Genomic DNA, 24,891 nt, shown 5'->3' on the forward strand with positions numbered 1-24,891 from the left:
TAAATGACGCATTCAAGGAATTTTCCTTGCGTTTTCGTATTTCTTGAATTACTTTGGCGAATCACCTGAAGTTTTTCCCTTTTTCTCCAAAGCAATCACTTTTTCTGTGAAACATCAAATATTGAACAAACCTTGTTATACAGCTGAAAAAAAATGTCGGGTTTTCCACCGTATGATAAATATTTGCAAAACGGTGAAAATATAGAGTAACAGAATCAATCGGGTACACCACGCAGGAGCCCATCATTACAGCAAACAAACTGTCAAAGAACACATTGTCGTATACATGAAATGTCAATAAACACACGGTCCTCGTATGTATAAATTACACGCAGATGCAATATGTATAATCCCCGACGCTGTATATAACTGTTGAAATTCCCGAAACTCGAGCATTTACAATTATACAAACGCAACTATAGATGTAGATGACCCCAAGGACCACGCACGTATATAGACTCGAGACACCCCGAAGGCGCATTTGCACGCGTATACGTGTATATGCATACACATGTATGTACAAACGAAGAGGTAAGAAATGTTTAGGCAACGACAACGCAATAATATCGGAGGGGGTGGGGAAAGAAAGCATGCAGGAAAAGCTCTTGGGAATGCCGAGCGAAGAGAGGGAGGGAAAGAAGAAGAAGAAGCACACGGGAGTCCCAGTCGGCCGGGAGCAAAGTGCAAAAGAGAGGGTATACGTGTAGTCGCATGTACAACGCAAGGGCGGAGGGGAAGGGGAGCGATGCGGAGCTTGCGCAAGCTTCGATCCCAGTCGTCGCGCGCGTGTGTGCGGGCAAGTATACAGCTCTCTCTCGCCCCTCTAACGAGAGCTACGACCAATAGCCACAGTTGCGCGGTAGAGCAAAGTGCAGAAAGAGAGTAGTAGTCCACCAGTCGGTGCTCCGCTGCGTCGGCCGTCGGGTGCGCGCGAGTGCCTATTATTGCCCCCTCCCCCCCCCCAACCCGGAGAAATTGGACTGGTCTCTCTCTCTTCCGTCTGTCTCCCGGACGTTTGACGTCGGGATACATGCCCCCGATGGAAGGGCCTCGACGGTGTATTTGCCGCTGATGCAGCTGCCCATGCCACGGGGGACGATACCCCCTTTCTTTGTTCGCCGAGCCTCGAAACAACACGCAGGTGAGCCTCTTTTTATTTTCTTTCTTTGTTTTTCCTCCTCTTTTCGATCACCGCTGCTGATGCGAGCGTGACACCTGACGGGTAAAACTCGAAAAAATTGCCCGGCTAACGAATCGCGGATCCATCTCTGTTTCTATTTTACCTCCGAAGCAATAAAAACGCGGATTTATTTCCTCTGCCGCGTTGCTGCGTTTGTGTACCCTCAAGCGCGCGTATAGGTCTGACGTTTCGGCTATTGATATTCGAATAACCAATCTGTTTCGCCACCCCTTCTATCTCTCGCTTGTAGGGCGATCAAACGATTGCCGTTGGTCTCTCTTTTTTTTTTGTTTTTTTTTTTTTGATATTTCCACCCCGAATGGTCCTATATTTCGGAAGACCCCGCGGATGGGCTCGAGAAATTGGGTTCGGGTGGGTTTTTTAATCGGCGGGAAACATCATAACTCGCCCCATGTAGGTCACAGGCGGATTAAAAGCGCTCGCGTTTTAATGGACGCCGAGAAAAAAAAAAAAAAAAACAAAAAAAAAAAAATGTATATAGTCTTGGGGAACGATAGGGAGGGCGAGAAAAAGAAAGAAAAACGAGCTTAAGTGAGACACGCCGGGGCAGCAAATTTTCTATTAGAGCCCCGCAGTGTATCTTGTCTCGCGCCCTCCCACCCACTCGTGAATTATCCCGCGTAATGAAATCGTTAATTAAAAGGAAAAATTAATACATCCCTCCCCCTCTCCATTAAGGCCTCTTGCATCGTGCACCTATACTTTCTTTGGGTTTTGTTGATTTTTTTTTTTTCGCTGCCACTATCATCATCATTACCATTATTATTTCCCTGATGCAGACGACAAAGGAGTGAGGGGAGCTCGGTTGTTCCAGGTCATTAGCCGGTGCTTGGTCGAGGGGGTGGGTTTTAACGCCTGTGTATACGTACGGGATGTAACTCCTCTGAAAATAACCCAAGTTGGAAGGAGGGGCGAAGAGCTTTTTGATTTCCTCGGAATGAAATCTAATTGGGGAAGCTGCTGTGGGGGAAATGAATTCCCATCGCAAAGCGAGGACCAACGGGGGCACGTAAATAGCACGTGCTCGGCTGTGTAGCTGATTTCGCTCCTTTTCCCACGCGCCGCACGATAACGGAATACGTGCACACACGCGTGACTTTAACCCGTGTAGGTACTCCCACGCTCTCAATCAGCCCGATAAATATCATATTTGTGGGAGGGCAGCCCGTGTTTCTATCTACGTTTTGGTTCACCATTAAGCTGAACACATTTTTTTCGCCGCAGTTTGTGTCCTCCACCCCTTTTTTTTGCCCGAAACAAATAAAAAAAACAAAATATCATACCAGTGATTAATTTACACGGTCAAGCCGGGGTGCTATGAAAAAAAAAAAAAAAAAAGATCGTCGGGGCTAATGCAGGCTTCTCAGCTTGGAATCCCAGGTAAGCGATAATCGCACGGACAAGAGTCGATATTATGTAAAACCCTCGCGCTTTCGAAAATAAAATAAAAAGGAATAAGACCGTTGTAGGCGCAGTATGGGTGGTGTGCAACCTTAGCCGCGGCTAAACCGTAATTACCGCGTCCCGTTAATCGGATTGAATTTAGATCCTAGAGGGCGGACTCCCGTGCCAGCTATTAATCCCCTACCCCCAATGGTGTAACGTATACATACGCGCGCGTGTGTTAACTGCCCCGAATACATTGGGACAGCCATGCACACGCGGTGGCGGTACACGTGAAATTCGGCTCGAGGGTCGTGTCCCATGGTAATTGTTACACGTTCGCGCCGATCCTCCTGCCGATGAGGAAATTTTCCCTCCCCCCCCCTCCCCCCGGTAACCCGATACACCCATACACGCGTAAATCGGCGTCGAGTTTGAGAGTTTCTCGATGTACAATTCCGTTCGCGCCTGCTGTGTGTTATCATCGTCTCCGATTGTTTATCAGGCCAGGAGTAGTCGAGCTTCTCCCTTTTTTGAGCCCCCCACGAAAAGGGTAACGAGTTTCCTATTGCTCCGCTCGGGAGCCCAAGGGCTTTTCATTGCCACTCGTTCTTGCGCTTTTGGCTACCCTCCCTCCTCCCCCCCCCCGCCGTGCATTTTGCAAAAGTTTCACCCTCCTTCGCTCCTCGGGGTGCTCTGTTGTTCTCGCGATTAGAGGCACCGCCTGCCTTGGCCCCGACCGAAAACAAGTGGTACGAGTACCCTTGGAATCGATGCTCCAGCCGTCAATATTTACCCAGAGCCCCTTTTCGACCACTATACACACCTGTACAGCTGTGCGTGCGGTAGTCCTCTCACGGGACCATGCGTTACGATCGGGGCTCTATGCGTTGGGATAACGCGTGTTCATAAAAATACAATAAACAAAGGGAGAAAGTGGGAAAGAGGTCGAAACGAGAGAAGTTCGCCGGCTCCGTAAAAGTTTCGAGCCCGGGGAACGGAAGAAAGAAAAAAAACGCGCCGAATGATTCTCCGGGACATGGAGCGTCAAAAGGCACATCTCGACCGCAGCAGTAGATAAGGGGGAGGGGGGTATAAATGTTCTTTATATTCGCGTTGCGTTCCGGCCTTTCCGCGCGACGGCGCCTGCTTAATAACGCACGAGCGGTTCATCTTCCCCGAGACCCTCGATTTTTCTACTCGACGACCTTAAGGGAGACGGCTTATACCCTTTTTTTTTTTTTTTTTTCTCTCTACTTTCCTCTCGGATGACATATTTCGGTGGGAAATGTGACGTGAGCCGCTTCTGGGGAACCCGAGAGCGCCGGCTGGCGCTTTTACGTCTCTGTCCGGGAGGGCGAATGTTTTCCCGAGCTAATAAAAAACTCGTCGGCGAAATAAATTTTTCGGGACGAGTGGGCCGTTTTTTTTCTTCACGCCCAATTGAGGAAAGGGGGGGTGGGGAACTTGGCGTTATAATTTTTTTTAATTAGCTTCGGGCCACGGCGCTTTAAGGATACTTTTTCTTTTTTTTTTTTTTTTTTCCACGTAGTCGTAAGAGCCAAGTTAGGTCGGGGAGGGAAGAATTTTTCGCGCGTATAGAGCAGCCCCCGAGTTAGTTTTACGTTTCTCGGCACTTAACGGGGTGACGAGGAGCTTTTTAAGAGCTCCGGCCCTATCCCGTTTCGCGTCTCGTAAACTCGCGTGACGCAGCACTGCCGTCCAACATTTGAGGGGAAAAAACAAAGTGACGTTCCGTTGGTTTACAGGTGATCGCCGCAAATGAGAGTGACAAGGCCAAGTGGTAGGCGGAGGGACAAGTGACGCCCAGAGGCTGCAGACACGGCCGGCCACAAGGACAAGGGAAAAAAGAAGAGAAAAGCAGCAGCAACAGAGAGAGAGAGGCATGGCCGAGTTCCAGCCGCGGGGCCTCGGGCTCCTGCTAGTCGGCGCCCTCCTGCTCCTCGGCACCCCCGCCGCCGTGCGCAAGTGTAAGTCGACTCTATTTTTTTTTCTTCTTTCCCTCCTCTTCGCAAACCTCCCCCTCTCTCTTAAAAAATTCGCTTGACGAGCACACGAGGGTGTACATGTATTTTCCCACCACTTGACTCTCTTTTTCTTGCCCCCTCCCCCTTTTTGCTGTTTCGAGTGGCTTGTCCCCCCCCCTCTGAGATTAACCGGATTAGGAGTTGGCTTTCACCTTTGAGATGACGCTTGTACCTTCCATCGCCGATGGAAATTCACCCAAGTAGTACAGCCTGATTATAGTCAGACGGTGCTCGTTCAAGGGCCATTCGATGGGTTTACGTCTATGTACGCGGTGAATCAAGCAGTAAAAAAAGAAAAAAGAGGAATAACAATAACAAGTTCAAGATTGTAGTTGCCAGAGGGGGGGAGGCTATAAATCGAGGCTCTCTCGCGGAGTATCGGAGCCTGTGTGTTCCGAATCGTAAAAGCGCAATAAATCTTAACGGCAAAGTTGAGGGCGAGAAAGGAAACTAAGTTGGCAAAAAAAAAAAAAAAAGAAAGAACGAAAGGGTGACCGAAAAGTCGACGATGAGCTCGGTATAAAAAAAGCTGCAACGAGAAAACGTGTGTGTGTGTATATTATAAGGGCACGCAAGTAAAAAAATTATCAGTGCAGTGAATTAGGTATTTCTTTCTTTCCCCCCCATATATAAATATACGTACGTGCCCGGGCTCAAAGGTTATTTCTTCCCAACGCGGGGGGGGGCAAAGCTGGGGGATTTGAAAGTTTTGACGATCGCGGCCGGAGAGCAGGCGATAATGCCCTTCTGCCGCCGTCAAACTTTCTCCTCCCGCCAGCCAGTTCCTCGTTTCTTCGTGTACCCCTGCAACCCGCCCGCCAACCCTCGCTCTTTAAACTCTCACTTCACTTTTTTAAACGTCTCTCTTCTCCGCCGGTTGCCGCCATGAATCTCCCATTGAATTAAATTTTTCCGAAACTTTTTTTTCCTTTTTACTTTTCAACCAAAAACTCGCCTCGGGAACAATACAACAGCCCTCCGTGAAATCAATACCGCAGCGCGTCATCAAAAGGGAGAATTTACACTTACAACCTCTACCTTTGCCGAAAAAAAAAAAAAAGAAAAAAAGAAAATACGCAGCTAGCCGCACGTACACGCCTGTACCCTCGAGGGCGTGTGTTTACCCCAGCAGCGGCACGTCTCTCGGCTGGGAAAAAAAAAAAAAAAAAAGGGAGGAGCTCCTTTTCCATCCGCCAGCAGGATCGAGATTTTCCCTCCTCGGCGCTTTCACATATATAAGGTGCCTATACACCGAGAGAAAGTTGTAATAATACTGTATACACACCGTCCGGGGGCAAATATTTGTGAACGGGATTAATTTTCAACGGCCGGGGAAGAGGGCCGAATCAACGATTTCGCTGTACCTCTGCCGTCCGGCTTTTGTATAATTTCACTCTTGACTTTTCTCCCCCCTCCCCATTGGAATGTCATTTCTCGACGCTATACCAAACGAGGGAGACAAGGGGCGATCGTTGAAATAGGGGTAGTATACACCACCTGTACATGGTATTACTTTCCTTTTCCGGGAGCAATTGAATTTACGCGCAAAACCATACATGTATATATATCCTTTGGTTGGAGGGGTGGGACATTTATTAGCCGTAGCAGCAGTGGAGTTACGGGCGTATAATCCAGGGCTTATTCGCATTATCGTGGCGTATAATCGGGGGGTGTAACGCGGCGCCTTTGGCCCTGGCCCGAGGGACCGGGTCGCGCGAGAATATGGCTCCATCGGTCGCCTCCGGACCCCCCCAAGGCTCAACCAGCATATATACACACGGCAGCTCGGATTATGAATAAATATGAGTTGTTAATTAAAAGTTTCGCCCACAGGTATATTGTTGTGTGCGGTAGGTGCAGGTGGCCCTCTCTCCCAAGTGACAGGGCTCTCGCTTTGTGTGTATGTGTTTACCGGGGAGTGCACGCGCCCGAACATGCATGCAGATTTTTCTTCCTCGTATCTCTCGGAACGTGCATCGCGGCGGATGAATTTATTATCCCGGAGAGCCGAGGAAATTTCATTAGCGCCGCCGGGAAATTCGGTCCGACGCTAACTTGGATCTATTTTCGCCCCGCCGATCCTATACACTCATACACGCGCACACGCGAAAAGGAAACGAGGATATATTATACTTACTGTAGGAGTAGTGTATAATTGCTCGCATCTTTGGTAAGTATATCGTACACGTGCGTGGACGGAGTCTATTTTTTATTTTCCAGCCTTGCACGCGTCATGCCAAACGCGTGACATAGAGGAGGGGGAGGAGAAAAGACTTGGTCGTATTTATGTATGTTTCTCCATCATCCGCTTTCTTTTTCACCGAGATTCAATTTACCCCGAGGCGACGCGCCGGCGTCGCGGAAAAATAAATGCCAAACGGGCGGAGCAACGCTCCCTCGGGAAGAGAGAGATTGGGGGTGGGGGGGAAAAATTGCGCTACGCGGATAATTTCGAAGCCGACACTTGGGACGCTCCTCTTCTCTCTCTGCTCTTTCCGTTTCTATTATTCCTCCCTTCGCGGTATCGAGCTCGTTCGGCTCCTGTCGGATGCGCTCGTCACCCCGCCGACGTGAGACCTTTCTATAAACACCGGGGGTAGTTTTTTTTTTTTTTTTTTTTTTTCCTCTTCAGAGGCGCATCTCGAAATCTGTGCGTGGAGGTTTTTCAATTCCCCGTAAATAATAATCCCGCGTATAAGTTACCCCCTTTGGCAGCTCCTCCGTCGTGTTTTAAAGGGCACAAGCGGGCGTAAAAAATATGTAAATCGAGGAGTGAAAAAAAAGCGCGTCAACTGTGATTTTTTTTTTTTTCGCCTTTCCCCCGAAAATGAAAAATAAAATCTCCCTCTCTACGTGTGTACACGGGAGGTGCAGGCATTAGCTAATAGTAATGAATTTTTCTCTCCCGCAATCTCGCGCGAATTTAATCTCTCCTCCAGCCGCGTGGCAGGGGAGCTTAGAGAGAGAGAGAGAGGGAGAAGCGCGGCAGAGTTGCCTAAACACATTCCGAAAGTCGTGCCGCTGCCGCTGTACCACGTCATTTGCATATACTCGGGGTAGGTGATGGGTATATACGTATGCGCGTGCACATAACTCCTCGGAGCGTCGTATTACATAAACCGTGTGCTCCTACTACTACTACTACTACTACTACCACCACCAACCTACTTTTCCCAGGGTATGACGAGATTACGCGCGAGAGGCAGCGGCGACGACGAATCATCATCACATGTTAAGCGCCCGAATCTCATTAGGCAAGTCTCCGTGGGATTCTTCTCCTTCGCAGTTTTGCATTTTAGGCTACATAGCTTCCATACGTACATCGTATACGAGCAACAGCTTTCCTTTTCGCGTGCCTTCTGGCGCACGTCGCCACCACCTCCTAATATATATTCGTGGGCGCGTGTGTGTAACGTAGATGCGACGCGCTAGGAAAGAGGGTCTCCTCTTCCTCCTTATTCAGCATTTATACGGAGTTGGGTGGGAGGGCGTTATCACCCGCTTAGCTCCCCGGAAAAAGCTCCCATTTCAATATCGAGCCTCCCTCCTAAGCTGTTCCCAGCCCCCGGGAACTTTCGAAATAACATTCCGCCGAGTGCTCCCCTCACCCCCCCCCCCCCAAGCCCAAAATAAGAAATCCACTAGAGTGCTGTTTCATGAACACACCCGCCCTGTAATTTATTCGGACGCTGCTTCCTTTGGTCGTGAACGTGAGAGAGTTGTACTGCGAGAACAAAAAAAACCACGTTCAGAGCGAATGATCCACCCGTTGCAATCGAGCTTGTTTCCCATTTTTTTTTTTTTTTTCTTTTTTTTCAGCCAAGTGTTTATTAAGCACGCGGTGGATTTTAAAGCCAACGAGAAAGGATCAATTGAAAGTGTGTCAAGTGAGGAACTGTACGTTTTGTTTAAGTAATTCAAGTAAATTAAAAATTGAAACGTCAGGATTTCGGTGCACCCTCTACGCATATAATATACATACACACATCTACTTCTCCTAGGTGCGTTTCAATTAACACGGGTACGGGTTACATACATAATAGCGCGCGAGAACGCATGTACACCCATTAAAAGGAGAGAAACGGGAGGTGGTGGTAAATAAGCGCGGTCTCCCAAAGTCACAGCCCAACGTACATCTGGTTGAAATCACTGCACGACGCGAGTAATACGTGTATGTATAGATGTATAATTATTAGCGTGTAAAAAAAAACAAATTTGTTTTTTCGTTATACACACTTACGTGATAAGTCTAGTAGACGACTAATCACGCTATTGATGTACCTCTTGCCATGTCGTTCGTTACGTCAGAGATCCGAAAGCGTTTGCCGCGCAAATACGGCACATCCGGCTATCAAACTATAAAAATAAATACGCCGAGAGAGGCAGCGAATAGAGTGAAAAAAAAAGGGGGGGGGCTGAAAGAAGAGAATAAAATGTTGAAGAGAGAGAGAGCGTGGCTATGGGGGGGGAAGGGGGGTTCATAGGCACACGTATATAAAGAAGGGGGGCCGCTTCGCATTATGCAAATGGTTCTCGGAGAAGGAAAAGGCTACGCTCTCTCCCGGAAACGCGCGAGTTATACACTCCCCCCCCCGCGTGTTATTCGTTCGTTCTCTCTTTCGTGTTCTTCCTGCTGCCAGTTTTTTTTTTTTTTTTCAACTCGAATCTACATAGCGCGCTCTTTTATCTCTCCCCCGTTGCCGTGCTTCCACGCACCCTTTTTCGTTTCTTTATTATTACTTTTCTCAATTGATTCCCTGAAAATTGACGAAAAATTCATTTGCCCCCCACGCCCCCCCTCGTTCGTGTTATACCAATTCTCGATTGAAGCGAGCGAGCGTAACGCGGGAAATTCGATTCTGTTTCTCTCTGCATGTACACGTGTATATTTTTCGAAAACAAAACAAGGTGGGCAAAACACATTTCACTCGGAAATAAATTGCCCATCCATTGGAGTTATTGTAACGCGAACGCGCGTGTTTGTTTTGCTTTGTATTTTTCGCGTTCGTTACGACCGAATCAATGTATGTATACAAAAAGGTGGGCGCGGTAGGTATTCTCTCCTTTGCCAACGCACGGCGGATTCCTCGGGGGAAAATTCCTCGCAATTATTTTAAAACCCGAAAAATAGAGGCATCGCGAGCGCGTTTACGCGTCAAAGACCTCTCCTTCGTGCCATTCATCCGGTGAGCGCGGCGTGAAAAAGGACGGGGATGTGATAAAAGATACACATAATATGCAGCCGTAGGGAGGAAAAGGACGGAATACAACGTCGCGCGGCTTATCCGATGTATGATTTGCGCCTCGATAAAAACCACTAGTTTGCCGTATATACGTCTATACATGTATAAATGAAAGGGAGAAAAAAACGTTATATCAACATGTACACAGAGGAGGCGAAATGAAAGGCAGTAGCTTAGTTTTGCGTTTTATATATATAGTATTCGCGAGCTTTTGATCCGCGCGTATATATGTATACCTACGCACTGCACTGCAGCGCATCAGAGGTTTTGAATGGGCCGGAATTCATAGGTTACTGCAGGATACTCCTCATCTCTTTGCGTTTGCCCTCTCTCTCTCTGTGTTTGTATAATACATATAATATACCATGTCCGTGGCGTTACACGCATACTAGAATATGTAATCATTTCCCTGCATTTCAGGTTTAGTGGGGAGTGCGCCGCGAGTGTATTTTACCCCCCGATGACCGTACATATAGTATCCCCCCTTTGAGCGCGTCTATACACCCAATAATTTTCACGGTTTATTTGTTTTGTTGCGCGCACGCTAAACAAAAAACAAAAAAAAAACGTACATATACTACACGCGGTAGGGGGTGCGGAACGAATGTGTATTTTATATATCGTACATCGAAGGGATGGGAGAGCTGGAGCGGATATGTATCATGATGCAGCACATTCGGCGCGTGTTTATGTGGCTTTGAATTCATTACGCGCGTGCATTATATTTATAGCACCAGTGCTCATTCGTGATAAATTATGTGTATGTAATGTATAATATGTTTGAGCGCGATAAATGTATAGCAACAACAACGTGACGAGCCCAGCAAAAGCTCCACTTCAAAGCGAGTGTGTTTTATACGCATATTATAAGCACGGCACTCGAAACTCTTATTTCCTCCTCCTCCGCGTGATGTGCTGCTGTTGCGGCGAAATATATACGTTTTCAATGGCACTTTATCGCTCGAGCGATCGCTTAATTCTCCGAATGCTCGGGCAGCCAACTGTTAGCCCCGCGTGTGTTACATAATCACGTATACATCAGCAACTATGAACAATTTTCAGCTAATATATACGGATAATCCGAGGCGGCGAGGAGCATCAAATAACAACCAGCGTTGAAAATATATATCAAAAGAGAGAGAGGTCGCCCAATCAAAGGGCACAGTACAAAGCAAGTGGTATGTATCTATATACACACTTGAAATTGTCTCCCTCTAAAAGAGTAGGTATATATACAAGAAGGGGGTCGCGTCTTTAAGCGGAAGGCACTCGTTAGGCTTGATGGAAAAGCTCTCCCCCCCCCCGTCCCAACAAGTGCTTACGCGAGCCACTCTCGATTTCCTCCTCTCGTCTTGTTCTCCGTCCGGTGATTACTCCCGGGGCAAGCGTCATTAGTCGAAAAGGGGGGCCAGGGGGGGAATTAATCGCCGGGGAGCCGCGAGAGTCAAATTGAAACACAAAAACATGTACATATATATATGTACATCATCGATCAACGACAAGAGCAAGAGACGGGGTATATAATGGGCGGTCGCTCGAGCTCCAAGGAAGTTTAACGAAACGGTAAAAAAAAAAAATCAAAGGGGTACAGCGGTGCGGCTCGTTAAGGTCCTTTCACTCGGTGACACTTTTTTTTTTTTTTCCCAGCGCGCGTGTACGTAGAGCCGCCCAACTTTGTTTTGCGGGCACGTGAGGGAAGAAGAAGAGAAAAATTCATTCGACGAGCGGCTATTAGCAGGCGGATGTTATATGTATAATTCGAGGGAGAGACGCGAGTCGCGATGAATATGCGATTTTTTTTTCGCGCGTCATTCCCCGTTGGAAGGCTGTACACACGCGTGGGAGGAAGAGAAGAGTAAAAAGTGCCGCTGTGCGCAGTTTATTGCCGATTCTCCGAGAGGCGGATGGAATGAAATCCTCCCCCGGATCTCCTACGGGAGAATTTTTCATTAAGCGCCTTCAATTACGCTTTGTGATTTATTTTCCAGGGCGCAATCCCTGCTGCTGCTGCTTTTTTCCGCGTTGAATTCCGTCGAACGCGTTCGTACAGGAGTGGAACAACAGAGAGCAGGCAAAAGAGCTTGGAGTCGGTGTGTATGGGGAAACAACGCGTTAAATAAATGAGAAAACGCGGAGCAGGGCACGTTTTTTTTGGGGCGTGGAAGCACATGCACGGACCCACCGCCGGGAATCTCTCCCTTGAAAGGCAGCAAAAAGACCTGACGGCAATTCATAAATAAAACAGAACGTATAACAAAACAATGGCAGGTTGGCGAATCGAGAGAGCAGAGGAGTAGAGAGGGAAAAAGTCGAAGAGTATAGGGTTTGTCTTGGCCGAGTGGCACTTGATTCGATGCGGCGTTAATAACGTGGGTATATATATATATATATATATACGGGGGCTACAAGTGTAACAACACGTGTATATTATGCTGGCATACTATACTGGTGTTCCGTGTGTAAGTACAGCCTCCCACTTCTAAAATATCCGTGTGTATATGGAGTGGCCCTCGCCCTTTTTCCTCTTTTCACCCCTGCGCTGGGTATACGTTATATACCTACCAGTCGATGTTCCCTTTGGGCGGCGTAGCGAAAACATCCGAGCGGCAAACGAGTCAAGAGAGCTATAGGTATATAGGGGATACTACAGTGAGCCTCGTTGTCCACGTCTTTCTTTTGTCCTCTAGTTCCCACACTCCCCATTATACATGTGTATACAGGCTTGTGTGTAATCATCACACACATACTTAACACGTACCTTTACGACGACGTGCCCGGCACGAACTTTTAGTTTCGTTGTATACGCTCTCTCGACGTCCATTCAACCGTGCATGTCCTTTACTACACACAGTGTATTACGTACCACCTATATATATACACATATATGTGTATGAACACGCAGGGCTCGAGTGTACTCTTTAGATGGAAAAAAATTTTACTCGGGGCGATCGAGTTGATCTCGGGGAGTTGCTCCCTGTTTTTTTTTTTTTCTTTCTCGGCCGATGGACGACAGGTGAAAAATAGCAGCAAATGACGGCGCTTCGAGGTATACCGAGAGAGAGAGAGCGGTCGGGGCGCGCGAAATGGAAAATGCACGCGCGGAGAATGAAAAAGAGGCATAGACGTGGAAAAATGGGAGAAAAGCGCGCGCGAGGGAAGGGGGGAGGGGGGAGGAAGATAAAAAAAAAGTGAATAGCATCACCGAGAGGGAGACGACGCGATAACCCACGAATCGAGGGAGATCGAGGAATTAAGTGCGGTATAATTCAACCCCAGCGCTACTCGAAAGGCGAATCTATGTGTGTTTTATCAGCGCTGCGGTGCAACGGCAAATATGTATACACCTACATTAAAAATACGCTCAAAAGTATTCTCGACTGAAGGGATTTTCCGCTCCATATTATACGTGTACGACATGTACGGGCTAATAGAGCCGGCACTCCCTCGATTGAATTACATGGTCGGCACGAGGAGGAGGATTCGAAGAGCCAAAAACCCCCCCCCCCTTGGCTTGACGCACAGTGCATCAGATTACACGCGACGTCGACGACGGCGAGGGGGGGGCAAAGGGGGGCGCTGCTCTGAATTTTAATTACGCGGCGGAGGAAATTAAGGAGAAAGGAGAGCGCGTGGGGAGCACGCGGGGCTTATACTTCTAAAGTAATAAGCTGCTCCCTCTCCCACCCTGAATACACATGCATATATATACGTGCACGCGGTACTGCCGCTTCGGCCTTATGACCCGCTAAAAGCGTACATGTATAACAATTTCGGGCAGAGAAGACTCCGAGGTATACGTAATATCTAAAAACCATTTCACTCGGGTATACTCGCGCGTGGCGTGAAAACAAAGTAATCTCCGTACAGCTCATTCGAGCTCTGTATGGATATATATTATAACAAAGTATATACATTTACGCCCGTGTGCAAAGGGGGTTTTCTCCTTTCTTTCCCTCGAACGAATTGTATAAGTGCGCAATCTCGGGAGAGGCAAAGAGACGCGCGTTCGTCAATGATGGGGCTGAAGTGGATTCGCGAAATGAGAGTACAGAGAGCAGCAATATCTCGCAATTGGAACGAATGTAAAGAGACGCGTAGCTGCGTTGGACGAGGAGGAAAAGGAGCCCTGTACCTTCACGAGCAGTTGGCTGTGTGCTGCAGGTGTAGGTATGTATAATATAGGAGGAGGCGGAGGGCAAGTGGATCGATCGGTGTACGCGCGCGTACCTCCCCCCCCAAAAGGGGAGTTGTGGGGGGGCTCTAACCTGTTTTTCCAACGCCGCGCGGTGCCAACTCCTCCGGAGGCGTGCAGTGCGTGCGAGATTTCGATAAGTAACGCGAGCCAAAGAGAGAGAGAGAGAGATTTTCATTCTTTTCCCATTGCTCTTGCCAATGAGCCCGTGGGAGGAGATCAAGCTATGAAAGGCAAGAGATTGAGAGAGAGTTGTATGTATGTACGAAGAAAAGGGCGAGAGATTGAATTCGCTGGCGAATTAAAAACACGATGGGGGGGGGGGGACTCAATCGGCGATCGAGGGATTTTTCTGTCTTTGGTTTCCCGTCACCCGTGAAAGAGAGGAGCTTCGGTTGATCTTGGGGAAGAAAAAAAATCAAGGAGCGACAAAGGAAGCGAGGAAGAGGGGGGGGGGGAGGGAAATGGAAATCCAGACCTGGAATTAAAATGATCGCTAGAGTGCAGAGGTCGAATATCGATTACCGGGGTCGGGGAGGTGCGCAATTTCGGATGACAAAAAGAGATTTGTGGCCCTTTTTCTCCTCCCCGACGCATGCAGGGATTGTTTTGCGCATTAGCGTTCATGCATGAGCGATGAGTGCGCTGCTTCTGGGGATAATGATGATGACGATTTCTTTTGTTACCGAACGGGGCGAAGCTCGGGAGAAGCACGCAAAAAGAATGAATTATTGTTCCTTACGGGATGCGCCAAATAAGCTCTTTTTGAAAATCATTAGTATTACAATAATATTAATTTTCATCCACATCGTGAGTCTTTACAACTTTATTTTGTACAACGGTAAAACAATGAGCTTTCGAGTAATACAATGGCTTGAAACAAAAAGCACAAAAAAAAAAAAAAATAATTACCATTACTTGAACGTACTTCTTTCCAACTCAAACGAACTGCGTCTCTTTGTCCTCACTTGCAGTGTACTTGAGGATAAAAAAATCTCCTTCGGGCTACCGTACCTGCAATGAAAAAAGTTAAATTAGTTTACATTGCTTTCAAATAATGATGAAATAGACGTGCGCATCAAACATGTTAATTTTACTTCTGTAATACCTAAATCTGCAAATAGAGGCGCGTACAAACTAAATGAAAAAAAGGGAAATAAGAGAGGGTGCACATGTATGGACAAGCTCTTCCCGTCTCCATCCGAGGGAAAAAGAGATGGCCCACTTTTTGGTAGAGAAAAAAAAATCCTGTGATCGAGAACGACGGTTTTGGCTGCAAATTTTCTACAAACCGTATTTTTTGCAGCGCAAGAAATATATAGGGCTTGTTCCGTCATTGGTATCTATACCAAGAAATGCCAATGAGCCAGATCGCAGTGCCTCATTTTCTTGGCAGCACTCTAGGTGTATCACCTTTGACCTTTGAGCTCAAATTCGCCTGTATAATAATAATACTTGATATAATCGTATAATCAATGCAAATTTAAAGCAATATCGATTTTTCCGGATGTCATATTGTTAAGTCACACACTGTAGGTTGACGTGCACAGACCTTGGCACAAAAATACATATTTAAATGGTAACGCGGTAATTTCATTTATGTATACGTTTCCCTCTCCTCCGAGAAGTATACAAAGTAGGCCGATGCCACGGTGAAATTCCGATAACAATGACAATATAATATACACATATATATATATGTACCATCGACGCTCGCCGTCGCGGTGGTAATCCGAAAAATCTGCACCACTGCTCGACTTTTCTCGTCTCGGCTGCTCACTTGCCCTCGGGCCAAGGAAAAAGAAAAAAAAAAAAAAAGTAACAGAGAACGAAGAAGAAGAAGAAGAAGGAAAAAAAAAGTTAGTGGCCGTGGCACTCTCAGCAGCTATAGCAAGCCCCCCCGGGGGGTCACGAGAAAAGGGCCGGCCTTCCGCCGCAGAGACTTAATTCCGATACCCTCGGCAAGGCTGTCCCTCTCTTACTCTCGATCTGAAAATCTTATTAGAATACACGCCCGAGCGCCTCTAATCCGGCCTCGGACCCACTCCTCCTCGTACCCTTCGCCCACTTAACGCATTACACGATCTTCGTCCTATCCTCTCTCCGTCGTCTGTTTTTCCAATCGAGTGGTTTCAGCGATAGACTTGTTACCTCCATCCTCTCTCTCTCCCCTATTTTTTTTTTTCCCCTCCCTCAAGTCCAGCCAAGGGTTAATTGAATTTGCCATCATCATTATTTTCGAGCTGCTCGCGCATGATGTACGCGTATATAGTAATAGCTTGGGGGAGGGGGAATAACAACCCCCCGATCGTGCACACCTCGTTGCGGACACACAACGTAATTTAATCGTTGCGGAGGCGGTCGTACACGATGATTTCTATATGGCTATTTGCCTCTTCCCTTCTCCCTCTGATTCTCCGACTGCTGCGGTACGCGCTAACGCTATTATTTTACGCTCGACCGCTTCCTCTCTTGTATTTCCTGCCCGATGCGCTTGCGTTGTTGTTAATACGCGTACAACGTCCGGATCAATGTGGACTTTTTTTTGTTTTTTTTTTTCACTCTTTAGGTAATAAGCAATGTTCGTTAGACCGGGATTTCGTTGAATTCCAAATTAACACGGAATTCTGAAATCCTCGACGAGCGTCAGATTAATTATGTGTGTTGCGAGGGGAGTGGAATGCGTGGAATATTATTGCACGGCTTAATTATTCAAATGATAATGTACGAGGGGAGACTTGAATTTTATATTTTTGTTTCCCTAAGAACTCGTGATGAGGTACGAGCTTTAGAAATGGAGGAAAAAATGTTGTTGTTTTTTTGGAAAATGTGACGAAACTATACTCGTTTGGTGGTGAAAAGGCTCGTGTTTAATTGAAAACGGGGACGAGGGTGTATATAAAATAAAGTGTGTCAGCGGAGCTTTGGCTTGGCATTTGAAAGCTCCATTGACGTGCTCCGCGAAAAGAAAAACCGCACGATCGGCGACCCTTTTCTGGTTGAAGTCTGGTGAAAAATGTCGCTTCTGCCGATCGTAAAGTAAAGTAGGACGTAAAAAAAGAAAAAAAATAATAACCAAATAAAAAAAAAAAAATACCCCCCAAGCGAGACCCGTTGGGTCGAAAAATAATGCCACGGGAACCAAAGTCACAGACGATAAATTGAATCTTGCCAGATTCGGGTCAGCGTAAACGAAACTTCATTAATCTCGCGCGCTCTTTTCCGCGAACTTTGCTTAACGTGCTTTTAACTCCTGACAAGCTACTAATGGAAAAAATTACAGGGGGGGGGGAAAAAGTTGGATTCTTTTTTCTTGAATTTCCGCAAAACTTGTCATATAAATTCATACATTAAATTATTCAGTTATTCATACACAACATATTCATCAAACAGTTGTAAAGGATTTGACGATAGAACCAATTAACTTTCCTCCTATTTTTGAAAAACCTCGTAATTTACCTTTCCATGCGTTTTATTTATTTTTCATGCCTCTGCACCTTGGAGGCGAAAATAGGAAAAAAAATCATTTTTGCAAAACCCGTAGTAATTAAAAAAAAAAAAAAAAAAAAAATATAGCAACGATGAAAATATATGATGTTGAATTTCAGCGGATCGCGAGCGTTGCAACAAAACCGTGGACATCTACGAGGACGTGTCGAGCCCGGGAGTGAGTCCCGAAAACTGGGGCAAGCCTCTGACCTGCTGGTACCGCTTCCGGGCGTTCCGCGGAGCTCCCCGTGACATGATACTCAGGATTCGCTTCAAGAAATTTAAGGTCGGCACTTTGCTCAACGCGACCCACTGCCTCGGTGGTTACATGCAGGTACGTGTACAACAAACCCCACACTTTATACACTATACGTATATATATTCCCTTGTTTCTCGTTAATTATCATCGTTCCGGTGCTGGTGCAATGTATATACACCCCAATATATACATGTATAGTTATACATGTACACGCGGGTAAACAGAAAATTGTAGCCGAGCCAAAGGCCGACAACAACTCTCCCCGGGAGTAAGTAAGTACAGAGCGTACAACACGTAAGCGTTTTGTTCTCGCGTGCCCTGGCGTTTGTTTTTCATTAGTGAGAGAGAGAGAGAGCTAAAATGCCTGCACCTCTGCTCTCCCGCTGTACATACCCACTGTGGTTTACAGTTTGTTGGCTACATACACGCGGACGAGAGGGTGAGTAAGTACGCCCCGATTGCGCTGTTACTCAGTGTTATCCGTAAATGAATCTGTTTACCCTCTCGCCCTCCCTCCAACCCTATACATTCATTTCGCCAAGCATCAGAAATTTTTTTTTTTTTTTTTCCGGTGTATACCTTTGTGTGTATATGATGAACTGAAAACGCGCCGAGATTCAACCCCACCTACCCTTTCCGCTCGATTAACCAAATGAAGATGTCTATCTGCTGCCGCGCTACTCTGCTCGGCCTCTCTCTCTCTCTTTCATCTTTGTTTTGCGGGAACGCCCGTCCATCCGTTTGTTTGTTTGCTCGTTTATATGCGCGTTTATCTGACGCGCCTCGGTGGTTCAAGTAGAAAAGCCCGGGTTCGGTCAGACGTCCGTCTCCGAGAGCTGTGCGGGTGATTTGTATACTACATTATGCACGATGTATGGAAAAGAGCCGACGACTAATTTCCCCGAAATTAATTGCGTTCGTTCCAGCCCTTCTGAGCGCGTGTAGGTCGGAGCTCCGGATATTCGTTAATGCGGTCCCCCGGGAGAGCGGCAGCACAATGCGCCGAAAAGGATAATGACTCCCTCTCCCTCCCTCGTCGGGCAAAAAACCACAACTATCTCCCGGCTGGCGGTCATTAACGACGTCGAAGCGGTTCCGGCTTTTCTTTTGCCGTCCGTACTATCTCTCGCTCTCGGGTGGATCCGCCGAGTTCTTTGGCACTCCGAGAGCAAAAAATGACGCTCTCTTGTTCTCGTGTATACGCGCGGGTGTGTTTACGGTAAGGGAAACAACAACAATTGGGGAGCTTGTTTTTTTGTTTTTCTTCCAACCGCTCAAAGGGATCCATTTTGTGATTCTGTGCGGTTTTGCATCTCGAACAAGTCCGAGGATCGTTACCCCTCCCTTTGAGATATGTGCGTCTCAATCGCGGCTCTTCTTCTTTTTATGTCTTACACCGTCACGGCGCTTACATGCAAAAGTTCCCGGGAATAGCCCCCCCCCTGTACATATATATATGTATTACCACATCTCGCTCTTCTTCCTCGTCACGATGACGCTGCTCACGTGCCGACTATCCATCAATGCCGGTATTTTTTCTTTTCTTTTGTTTTTTTTTTGTTTTGTTTACACCAGAGTAAAATCACTGGGAGATAAATTAAAAGAACCAACGGAGCCCTGTCTTTGTGTAACCCGAGGAACGCGTTTCATCCATATTCCAATAGGATCGATCTCGCAAGTGTTTTCCATGCTCGGGGAGGGTCACCGCACCCGATCGGCCTTAACGGGTATATATATGTATGTATGTGTACACACGGAGACCGGCAGAAATCGATAGGCGGGGGGTTTTAAATATGTATTAATTACGAAAGAGAGAGCGCCCGGCCGGCAGAAACGAAAAGTAAACGAGTGTTGCTGAAAAATGCATTTTTACGAAATAGAGAGGGAAAATAAAGAGCTTTTGTGGATGAAACATACAAGTTTGAGTTTCAGTGGGGGGCGTCGAGTTTTACAATTATCTGCGCCGAAAAAAAAAAAAAAAAAAAAAAAAAAAAACTCGTGCGTGTGCGCTGCCTCTGGCCTGGAGTCCGAAATTTCGAGGTGTTAAACCAGAGCTCTCGTATACGAAAAGGACGAGCGCGCTCGGGTTATCTCTTTAGGGGGTTGGGCGAGAATTATGGTCCGAAAAGCACGTGCGCAATCCCCACCCTCTCCGACTCTTACCCCCTGCAATTTGGCTTAATTTACTCATCATTGAAAAATAAAATACAAATAAATCATTGTACACGCGTATACAGGTGTGTATGTATGTATATGTAGCACCGGACAATAAATTTGCCAAAGCCTCCTCTTTCTCCTCCTTATCTCATCGCGCAGCCAACCTTTCCCCCGATTTATAGCACGTATTAGGCGCTCCGCAATACATATATAGTATATACATGTGGTACATACGGACACCCCATCCAACTTAGCCCGCGATCGAGCGGTAACGTGCAAGTTTTACGGTCAGCCCATACATCCCCATCAGGTAACTGCGTTGTTCTTATCTGTGCCTTTGCCCAACCTATATATGTGTACGTGTATACACGCGGGTAGTGGAAACAAATTCAACTAATTGCCCGCCGCGGAGCCAAAATATAGCGCTCCCCATAGGGAGAGTGCCTCGTAATCAGGAAAGGGAAGGCCAAAGGGTAAAGCTGCAGCGGGCCAAAGTTTGTGGAGGCCGCGGGCTCGTTAATATTAACGAGTGAGCGAGAGAGGACCCCCCGGGGGGGGGGGCAGGCCAAGCCTAGGGGCGCTAGAAATCTGACGCTTACGCTTATATACCATCAGCTTCTCTGCAACCCCCCCCCTCTCCACGCGATAGGGGGGGCGTGGGGGGTAGTAAACAGGAGAACGAGAGCGTCTGATTAAGTCAAATAGCCAGCGTTTATCCGAGCATAACGCGATTATCCTTCCTCATCCTCGAGTTGGATCATGAGCGAATGAGGCCAGTTTTCGTGATGCGTCGTTTATAGGTATACACACGTGTGGATGACGATCGATCATATATATTATACGTATACGCACACACGTGTGTAACGTACTCGATGGCTTTTTAATGGACCGTGTGTTTTGCTGGACGTTTATTTGTTTTGGGGGTTTCGGGGATTGTTTCATGAGCTGACAAGTAATCAGAAGAAAAAAAAAAACTGTATGTTGCAGATAGTGGACGGTAACCAGAAAACGGGGGTGAACAATCGCAAGGAGCAGGGTGTCTTTTGCGGGGAGAGCGAGCAGACGCAGACGTTCATATCGGAGACGAGTTTCGTGAAGGTGCTCTTCCACACGGACAACTTCACCGACCAGACGTACTTCAGTTTCGACTCGCGGGCCGAGCAGCAACTCGAGGTCTACCTGCGCTACGGCCAACACCCGGAGCTCTACCCGAATCGCCGTGGGGTCATAGTGCCCGACTCGTACTGCGAGCGCAGCTTCCACGACTGCAGGCTGCAGACCTGCTACGTCCAAAGCCCGGCTTACCCGGGTATATACCCGCGGGCCCTGCACTGCAAGTACAGGCTCAACACGAGGCAGCCCTTCATCAAGCTCTACATCGAGAACGAGGAGTTCAACATTGACGGCCAGAGATGCGAGAACATCATGACTTGTCCCATGAGGCCCATCAGCTCAGGGGCCGAGCACTGCCCGTACGACTACATCAGGATCTACGATGGACTCAACGAGACTGCCCCGGTCATTGGCACCTTTTGCGGTCAGTCGATTTTTTTGCCCTAAACAATAATAATAACAAAAATTAACAGGATTAAAGACGCGTATTTATTTGAGAACAAGTACCTATACATATAACAGCGAAATTCGTTCCAGGAATGGGCAAGTTTCCGTACAGCATAATCGGCACGGGGCAGGACTTGTACGTTGAGTTCGTGTCCTCGCCGGCGGGTCCTCTGCTGAACACGGGCTTCCACTTCAACGTGGGCAACTGGCCGGGCGACGTTGACACGGCGAGCGCGAAAAACGGCAGCTGCGACTGGACCTTCAGCAGCGAGAGCCTGGCCGACAAAAAGGAGGGCATATTTCTCTCCGTGGCCCACTGGTACCCGCCGCACACGAGCTGCACTTACCTACTGCGCGGCCGTAAGGGCGAGATAGCCCGACTGTACTTCCCGAGTTTCCGGGTCAACCGGATCAAGTCGCCCATACAGCCGTACGACGGCGACTGCGCCGAGAGCCTCACCCTCTACGACGCCGAGTGGGCCGACGACGCCCGCATCATCAAGACCTTCTGCGACACGTTCAGCAAACCCATGGAGAAGCACGACTTCGTCTCGAGCTCGAACGCCCTCTTTGTCCGCTTCGAGAGTAAAACGGGCAGCTACTCGGGCAGCTCGCTCTACTACTGGGCCCACTACGACTTCTTCAACGCCACCCGATTCGGCGAACCCGTCCCCGGCACCGAGTGCGACGAGGTCTTCGCCTCGTGGAAGAGCCGCAGCGGCCGGCTACGCTCGCCCCTCAACACCCTCCTGTACAAGCGGCCCGGCGACCCACCGGCCGACCTCGCCTGCACCTACAGCTTCGTCACCGACCGCCGTCTCTACGCCCGCGTCATCCTAACCCTACACTCGGTCAACTTCAAGGAACACCCCTACGCCCCGTGCGGCCACTGCTGGGACAGCCACCGCGCCGACCGCGTCATCCTCTACGAACCGTCCCCCACCTCCTCGTCATCGTCCGGCGGAGGCAACGTGGTCACGACGACCCCGGTAAGCAGTGGCGGCGCGGCCAACAGCAAGGGCCACTGTAAGTGCAAAATGAGCCCCGGCGAGCCCCCGGTACGAATAGTGTCGAGCGGCGAGAGGCTCGAGCTCAAACTGCTCCTCGACGGCGAGCAAGCGGCCACGAGTTACTTCAAGCAGCCGGGCCCGCTCTTCGAGGCGAGCTACGAGTTCGTCCACAGTCCGCTGTGCGGCCCGGCGAGCATCGGCCCGACGACAGAGGGCGAGCTCGAGTTCCCCCACTACGAGGCCCTGAGCTACGTCACGCCGCCACGGTCGATCAAGTGCATCTGGGAGCTGAAGGTGAGCCGCGAGCGCGACCTCTGGATGCACTTTGTCAAAACAAAGTTCGGCTCGCGCTCCTGCGAGGACGGCAAACTCGAGGTCTACCTGCCCCCGGCTGCGCGGGGCTTGCCACCGGAGCGCTTCATCGCCGTTTGCGGCGAGAACATCAGCTACGCCCGCGAGCTGCCCATCATCACGGCCGCCCAGCTGGCGCCCGGGGACACGCAGCGGCTGCCGGGACTCACGATCCAGTTCGTCGGCTCGATGGCGCTGGCGCGGGCCGAGTTCAAGATAGCCTGGACGGAGCTGTACCACTTGCCGCGGGACCGCTCGGGCGGGTTGAACGTCCAGAAGCTCGAGGACTGCGCGTTCCATTGTCCGGGGGACGCGGGCTGTATACCGGAGCGGCTGCTGTGCAACGGGGTGGTCAATTGTCCGCGGCCGCCGGGAGCTGCGAGTGGCGGTGGCAACGGCACGGGGCCGGGGCCGGCGGACGACGAGTCGCGGGAGGTGTGCAGCGGGAGGAACCTCGAGCCCGGGGACGAGGTCAACGCCACCCTCGCCGACTTGGTGAACACGACGGGCCTCGGGGGCGCGGGCATCGGCGCGGCCCTTGCCGTTTTTCTCGGCTTTTGCTGTCTACTGTGCACGTGTCGCGTCTGCGGCAAGAGATCCAACTCGAGGGACATACACGTGCCCTACTGAGGTTAGGCGAGCTAGTTTCCGTTTGTTTCTCCCCCACGACGCCCCGTCATCGGCAAAACACCCGTGTGTTTGGACGGGGTTCATACATTGTGATGATGGCTCATTTGGAGCCCCCTCAGCAGCGGCGCTTATTGTTATCGCAGAATGCAATCACCGTTTGTTCGTTGTTATATAGGTATACTTATATGCTCACGCGCGAGATGAGATGGGATGGGGAGAGCTTTTCAATGATTCAATGACGTTAATCAATCATCGATTGCATACACACGCGTGTGTGGGCGTATAGTCTACGCAAAAATGGTATTAATTGGATGGCATTGTAAGGCTTATTGTTACTAATTGATGCGGGATGATGGGGAAATAAAAAAGGAGGGGAGCTCGATTGGGTTGTGCAGAGTAACGGTACAATTAAGATTTGGGGGGGGGGATGTTTCTGCGTGACACATAAATTTTGAAAAGGGAAGGAGGGAAAATAATCGTTTAGCAATTACATATTAAAGTAAATTGTAAGCGTAGCTGATTTTCGATATTTCACACACACACACACATATTACACTCGTTTCAGTTTCAGGATACTTACGAGTAATTATACATTTCCCGAAGCTTTTAAATTTATAAAGTGATGTAAGTACCGATCACTCGACTTGTACATATTACATAAACATAGTATTACGATATAAGCATATTATAAGTAATAGCACATAGATTTTTTTCTCTCGCAATTACATAGCGGTAAAACTGTTGGAGTTGAGGAGAGACAGGGAGAGGGAAAAAAAAAAAAAAACGATTTTGTAAATATTGTAGATCCGCTACGAAAGAGGTAAGGGGAAACTCTCTATAACGTATGAGTATTCCATTGCCGTGTGACACGCAATTCTCTAAATAAACAATACAGCCATCGGTTAAAGACACGATACGGTTGCAGTGAGGAGAGCACAAAAAAATAAATAAATAAACAAACGTTTGCAATCGTACTATTATTCAGTGCTAAAGTACAAAAAGATATTATTATTATTATTGTATGTACCTCGAGTTATTCAAACGAGAGAAAATAATGAGTTGAACAAACGAAAGAAAACAAAAAGGTTGATCGGTTCGTTTGATAGTAGGGTAGATGAAACTGAAAGGGATAAGTAAATTCTTGCAAGGGAGAAAGGGAGCCTTGATTTGCGATGAACAAACACGAATGGCCGAAATTCCCAACGCAAAGTGACACTGTAAATATATAAGTACACATATTGTGCGGTGGCGAGTTATTGTTCTCGATTAAAATAAAAAATATTCGCGAAAGGGATAAAGAGTGTTGGGCGCGTCTTCATATTTTTAGCATATACATATAAAATACACACGTTCACCACCTTGAATTTT

General features: G+C 48.2%; 1 protein-coding gene across 1 annotated transcript; it reads left to right on the top strand.

Moving 5' to 3' along the window:
* The first annotated feature begins 1,105 nt into the window (after positions 1–1,105).
* On the top strand, positions 1,106–23,923 carry LOC106644503 (uncharacterized). The gene is made up of 5 exons (XM_014360028.2): positions 1,106–1,141; positions 4,354–4,575; positions 17,676–17,890; positions 20,960–21,509; positions 21,623–23,923. Exons 2-5 carry the CDS (start codon positions 4,491–4,493, stop codon positions 23,521–23,523), a joined length of 2,751 nt encoding a protein of 916 aa, XP_014215514.2. The 5' UTR covers positions 1,106–1,141; positions 4,354–4,490; the 3' UTR covers positions 23,524–23,923.
* The last annotated feature ends 968 nt before the right edge of the window (positions 23,924–24,891 follow it).

This window comes from Copidosoma floridanum, unplaced genomic scaffold, assembly GCF_036245765.1.
Source record: "Copidosoma floridanum isolate Cflo_tuat_1 unplaced genomic scaffold, Cflo_Japanese_pri ptg000025l, whole genome shotgun sequence".
NCBI lineage: Eukaryota > Metazoa > Arthropoda > Insecta > Hymenoptera > Encyrtidae > Copidosoma > Copidosoma floridanum.

Bases quoted from the DNA above. Each gene is read 5' to 3' on its own strand.
- LOC106644503 (XM_014360028.2), top strand. From the start codon at position 4,491: ATGGCCGAGTTCCAGCCGCGGGGCCTCGGGCTCCTGCTAGTCGGCGCC. The intron at 4,576-17,675 runs GTAAGTCGACTC...GTTGAATTTCAG, and splicing joins CCCCGCCGCCGTGCGCAAGT to CGGATCGCGAGCGTTGCAAC. The intron at 17,891-20,959 runs GTACGTGTACAA...TGTATGTTGCAG, and splicing joins GCCTCGGTGGTTACATGCAG to ATAGTGGACGGTAACCAGAA.